The sequence below is a fragment of the Asparagus officinalis genome, chromosome 8, assembly GCF_001876935.1.
Source record: "Asparagus officinalis chromosome 8, Aspof.V1, whole genome shotgun sequence".
Taxonomy (NCBI): Eukaryota; Viridiplantae; Streptophyta; class Magnoliopsida; order Asparagales; family Asparagaceae; genus Asparagus; species Asparagus officinalis.
In genome coordinates this window covers 128608678-128614665 of record NC_033801.1, presented here as the reverse complement: position 1 = coordinate 128614665, position 5988 = coordinate 128608678, and the positions used below count along the sequence as shown (strand labels likewise).

The window sequence follows — 5988 nt, the reverse complement described above, 5'->3', positions numbered from 1 at the left end:
GCTGATGGACTGCTATCATGCCGTGGAGTTGGACTCATGTCTTATATTCACATTTACACGGAAATAAAATAAATAAAACCAAGTATTATGAATCGAAAAGGTTTAATGAAATGTTTTAGATGCATGAATAAGGATCTAAACCAAGGGCCTGTTTAGTTCAAAAAAATTGGGCGGAAAACACATGGAGAACTACTGGCACGGTTTTTCCTCGTGTCAAACTAGTCCAATGAATTTCTATTCCTCAGTCTGGCTGGTTGGCAAGAGAACAATTGGGAAAACTTTTTAGAAACATCAGAAAATGTTATTTTTAGTGGGAAAGCTAATTTTGAGTTTTTAAGGCAATATTGGTGGGAAAACACGTTTAGTATTATCAACAAAAGGGGTTGATGGTCTTTAGGGAAACATGTGCAAAATTTTAACGTAATTTTTTTCTTAATATGCTCACTTCCTGATTTTAAATTTTGAACCAAAGCATGGATTTGTGATGAGATAGCTTTTCCTTTTATTTTTGTTGTGTGAAACAAAGCAAAAAAAAAGTGTTTTCTTAAGAAATGCTTGAAAAACTCAGAACTGATTTGTTTTCAAAGAGGCCCCAAGCTGAAACCATAATGACAAGGATTTTTACCGACACATTTTGGCTGCATTTTGTAATAAACCCAGTTTCTGCTTATCAGATGACAAAACAGAACCTTGATCCCTCAGTAAATTAACAACTGACTGGACATCATTCAAGTTTTAATAGCTTAAGCAACGCAGCTTGCTCTGAACTTGTTTAGCAGCAAACTGAGGCTCTTGCTTTTTTTCGTTGATTTTGGGTCAGAGGGGCATGCGTTTTTCTGATCCGAGCTCGTTCTCCCTGAGCCTGAGGCCACCAACTTAAAAGGTCACGAGCCAAGCAAAGAGAGAGCTACGCCAACAAACGGCCCAATCCACATGGAATCCGGCCCATTCATGATGTTATGGTCATGTTTTCAGTTGTGTATCCATATAACACGCAAACTCCATAATATCATGAATGGGCCCGATTCCACGCTATCAAGTATAATAAAAAAAAGGGGTATATATTTCAATCGACAGACTTTCTCCGCGCTACTTTCTTTTTTAACAGTTGATTGATTTTACTAATAAGGCAATTGTTTATAACCACTTTTCCCACTTGTTATCGTCCTATAAGTCCATAACCATATTTTAAATATTTATCAAGATCCGAAGGATAATATCGAATCTTTTATATCATCACAAGTGGTTCACAAAAACCAAAAAGTATCTCTTCAGGGAAAAAAAAACATCTCACAACAAAAAAAGACAGAAAGAAAAAGAAAAAGAAAAAGAAATCATAACTCAAAAATTGGTCCCTTTTATTACTTCCCAAATATCAGCAGCCGTCAGAGAGGTCCCATCCTCGAACAACTGGTCTTCCTCTTTTCCATTCCATTCTCCCACAAAACACGAAACAGCGTTACCCCACCCAAAATCCCTCACGTGGCGGCTTATTATTCAACACTGGACGGGATTCGAGGCTTTAAAGCGCCGGGCCCCACACCTCGATCCTTTCCCGCCTTGTACAAGCAATCAGTGCCTCCACGTGTCCTCCCCATCCACCGTTCGTTTCTCCTCATCAAAATCGTCGTGGCGTCGCTTGAATCCTCAGAATCAGCAACTGATCCCAAAATCTAAAATCTCCTCCCCCACCTCTCTCTCCTCGAAGCGAAATGGCGCGACCGGCGATAGAGGAGCGCAAGGAGAAGCCGCCACGTGGGCTTCAGGATTGCCTCGGAGTGTTAGGTACCGAGGTTTTCCTTTTCTTTTTATTTGAACTTGGCACCGTCTTTTAAAATGGGGTTTTTTTTCCTTCAATTTTTTATTCATAGCTATCGGTGCTCTGGGTTTTTAATTAGGGTTGTGGTAGATATATAGGGAAATTAGAGATAGGGGTAAAAGTTGAAGCTTTGATTTAGTGTGGAACTTGGAAGTTAGGTATCAAATGAAGTTGGGTGTAAAAATTGAATTGAATATGGATTTGACTAGGCTGATGACTCGATAGGTTTAAATTAAATCATTCGTTTATTCTTTTTTTTTTCTTCTTTGAGAAAAAAATAGGCAAGAGTTTTTAAATTAAGTTTAGTGAGTGCGATTACTATAGAAGGAATAATAAATACAAAGAAATATGTTATTTGCAAAGCAGATGTACTTTTCACGGGCCTAAAAAATTTAAATAAGTGGTACAAGGTCNAAACCCTCTCATATACCCTAGGAAAACAGCGCACATATATACCCTAACTTGTAAAAAAGGTAGGGGTGTGCAACCGGTCGTAAATAGGTAGGGTGTGCAATCGGTCGGTTCGGTTTTTGGCCAAACCGAACAGAACTGCCTATCATTCAAAACCGAACCGAACCTATTCAAGTCGGTTTGGTTCGGGTCGGTTTGTTCGGTTTTCACTTGGGTACAAATGTTATGTCCAAATCCAATTTCACCTCTAATCTATTGACGAAAAAAATCTCTTATACTTCAATTTATTGAAATTCATAAACTATCAGATGCTACTAAACATTAGATGTAGAAATCAAAATTGTATTCCTACCATATCTTACATAAATTTTTTAAGAGAGCTTACATAAATAATTAAAGTGATCTCAATCTGATAGACAAAGTAAATAAAAAATATATAATAATTTGGATGCTGGGTATAGTTTCTATAAAATTATAAGTATGATCCAAAGATGTATCAATCGAGAAGAAAAATCAAGAAAAAGTTAGAATCAACATTATGGTTGAAGTTTCTTACCTTCAAAGTGGATTGATCCAAAATAGAAGAAGCGAATAGATATTAGAGGGGGTAGGGAACTAGAGCTAATGAAAAGCCCTAGAATTGGAGAGGACACCATTGTTGTGGTATTTTGTCGTTATCAGGTCACATGAGAGAAAAAGATATCAAGTTGCATCGAAGTAACTCTATATGAACTATAATGGGTCGGGTTTAAGCGGATGCAAATAGTAATTAGAATGTGTAATACAATTCGGTCGGGTTGGTCGGTTTGGGTTGAAAAAACTTCAACCTAACCCGAACCGAACTCTAGTAAAAAACAAACTGAACTGTCAAATTTCGGCCGGTTCGGTCGGTTTGTTCGGTTTAATGACCATGAGAATATACCCTAGAATATTCTCACATGTTGGCCACATGACTATTTTAAATGCCATCTACCCTCCTTGCTGGTATTAATTACTACTTTTACCTACCCTTTTCAACCATGAGAGGTATTTTTGAAGAATGCCATTTTTTCCTCTTGGGTAAAATTTAACATCGTTTAACAAATTCACACAGCGAACAACTCAGGGTACATGTTTATTCTGTTGTGCAACTTAGGGTATATAAGTGTTTTTTGGTGAAATAATATGGCATCAAAGTGCAATTTAACCTGGGTACAATTAAAGCGTATGCAAACAAGAGATGAGATAAACATGATGCAGAGAGACTCAGCAAACTCTAAAAATTAAATAGAAAATAGCGAAAATTTGCAGGCGAAATGTGGTGATATGGCACAATTTCACTATAGAAGTATCTGTGGTATATAGGTCGCCAGCTAACTGAAAGCATGATTTAGTGAATGAACATTAATGATTATACTTCTTTATCGAAATTCTTGGCATTGTTTGAAACTTTTGGTAACAGTTCCTTTTGCTTCCATGTTACCATAGTTTATCATGTGTAAAAGTAACTTGGTTGGCTTGTGATGCATCACATGAGATACATAGTTGCTTGAAGTTTCAAGGAACTTTTGAGGGTAAGTTATTACACATCGACGGAAGCATTTATAAACTTTTGCTTGGTTTTAGGTCCAGGAGATGTTATAGCAGAGTATTATCAGCAGCAAATAGAAATGCTGGAAGGGTTTAATGAAATGGATACCTTAACGGACCGTGGTTTTCTTCCTGGAATGTCAAAGGTTATCTCCATTCCTTTTTTTAATTGTCTATAATAAAATTCTTCAAGGTCAAAGTGTATTTATTTATTGGATAATAAGTATAGGATTTAAATTGAGATTCTTGTGTTTTGCTATATAGGAAGCAGCTGTGAGAAGATTGCTAGAAATGAGACCTTTGCCATCAGAATATCAAACATAGCGAATATGGTTTTATTTGCTGCAAAAGTTTATGCTTCAATAAGGAGTGGCTCATTGGCGATTATTGCATCGACCTTGGATTCTCTTCTTGATCTTTTATCAGGTTTTATCTTGTGGTTCACTGCATTCTCTATGCAAACACCGAATCCCTATCAGTATCCAATTGGGAAAAAGCGCATGCAGCCACTGGTTAGTGTCATTCTGTTGCTTACAATTTGGTCAAGTTAATGTTCTTGCAAAATATAAATTCCTCTTTTTTTCTGTAGAGGTAGCTGTTGCAATACTAAAGCAGTTGTCTGACTATGTTTAGCTATTTCTCTCAGCCAAATCCGAAATTTTGGGATAAAGATGATGTTGTTGTTGATTGTCGTATGTTTGGCTATTTTTCTCCCTCTAGACACATAATGACGCTCTACTGTTAGAATTGTCTATAAACTTGCTTCATTTTTGTCAGTTGTACCCTGTTTCAACCATGATATTTTCTTTTTTTGGTTATAATTGCAGTAAATTTCCATATTTTTTTCTGGTTAGAAGAAGATATAAAATTCTCATGTGCTCTCCTGTCGATTGCTTGGGTAAACAAGGCATGTGCATGAAACAAACTGTGCATTTATCAGTCTCCCAAGAAGAATAAGCTTAACTAGGGAAATTGTTTGCAGAAGTTGGAAAAACAAAAACTCAGGGTCTGGATTGATAATGGCGTAAACTTATAAAGGCTGCACGTGTGATGCAGATGCCTGATAGTTTTCAGATAGATACACGCCACATGCTAAGAAAGACGTTGGAAATAGTAAGGACAGCTATAAGTAGTACAAGTCTTATAGTTAACATGAAGGGAGCGTCAATAATTTTGATCCATTACTTCATAAAATTTACCATGAAGATTTTTTTAACTACTTTTTTTTGGGACAAATTTTTAAAAACGACCTTCTTTCAAATTTAATAGGCAAAACCGACCGCCTAACACAAAAATTGGCAAAATCGACCATTTTTTGCACGGGACTACCAGTCCCGTGTAAAAAATGGTCGATTTTCCAATAAATCACCGACTCAGCCCCTTCTCCTCATCTCTCTCCATCCTCCTCCCCATCACCCGCCGAGCTCACCAAACCCACGCCCAGCCTCCACCCACCGCCTCCTCCGCCAGCTCACCCCCGACCACCCATCGTCAGCCCCCTGAACCGCCGCCCTCTTCATCGCCGCCCAGCACTCCCCTCCATCTTGCCGTGGTCGCCCCTCTATTGCCTCCTCCTCCCCTTGCTGCCGCCTCCTCCTCCCCCTCACGCCGCCCCATCGCCGTCGTCTCCCCACCATCGCTGCCACATGCCCGAAGTCTCGTCCATCTCCTCCTCGCCCGTTGCCTCAACCCTCCGCACCGACCTCCACCACTCACAGCCCAGCTCACCGCCGCCAACGCCCATCCAGGCGGGTGATGGGGAGGAGGATGGAGAGAGATGAGGAGAAGGGGCTGAGGGAGAGCGTCGGTGATTTATTGGAAAATCGACCATTTTTTGCACGGGACTGGTAGTCCCGTGCAAAAAATGGTCGATTTTGCCAATTTTTTTGTTAGGCGGTCGGTTTTGCCTATTAAATTTGAAAGAAGGTCATTTTTAAAAATTTGTCCTTTTTTTTGCTATGGTTCTTTATGTCAATCCCATACCAATTGAAATTCATAAAAATTAGTATCAGTAAATTGACCCCTTTCGCTATAGCAAGATGGACCGTTTGGTTAATGATTATATATTTACATCGTACAGTTTGGTAAATTGAGAAAGTTTCATATGTTGCTATAGCACAATGTCAGTCACGCAGTACAGTGGACCTGCTGTTTGAATTTTACATGATGCTCACAGGTTGTCATCTAAT

General features: G+C 38.8%; 1 protein-coding gene across 1 annotated transcript in view; it reads left to right on the top strand.

The window, feature by feature from the left end:
* LOC109821924 (metal tolerance protein 5-like) overlaps positions 1713 to 5988 on the top strand; it is a 6178-nt gene continuing 1902 nt past the window's right edge. The window contains exons 1-3 of the mRNA XM_020388081.1: positions 1713 to 1785; positions 3836 to 3945; positions 4042 to 4311. Coding sequence (XP_020243670.1) covers positions 1713 to 1785; positions 3836 to 3945; positions 4042 to 4311 — 453 coding nt within the window. The remainder of the gene's footprint in view (positions 1786 to 3835; positions 3946 to 4041; positions 4312 to 5988) is intronic.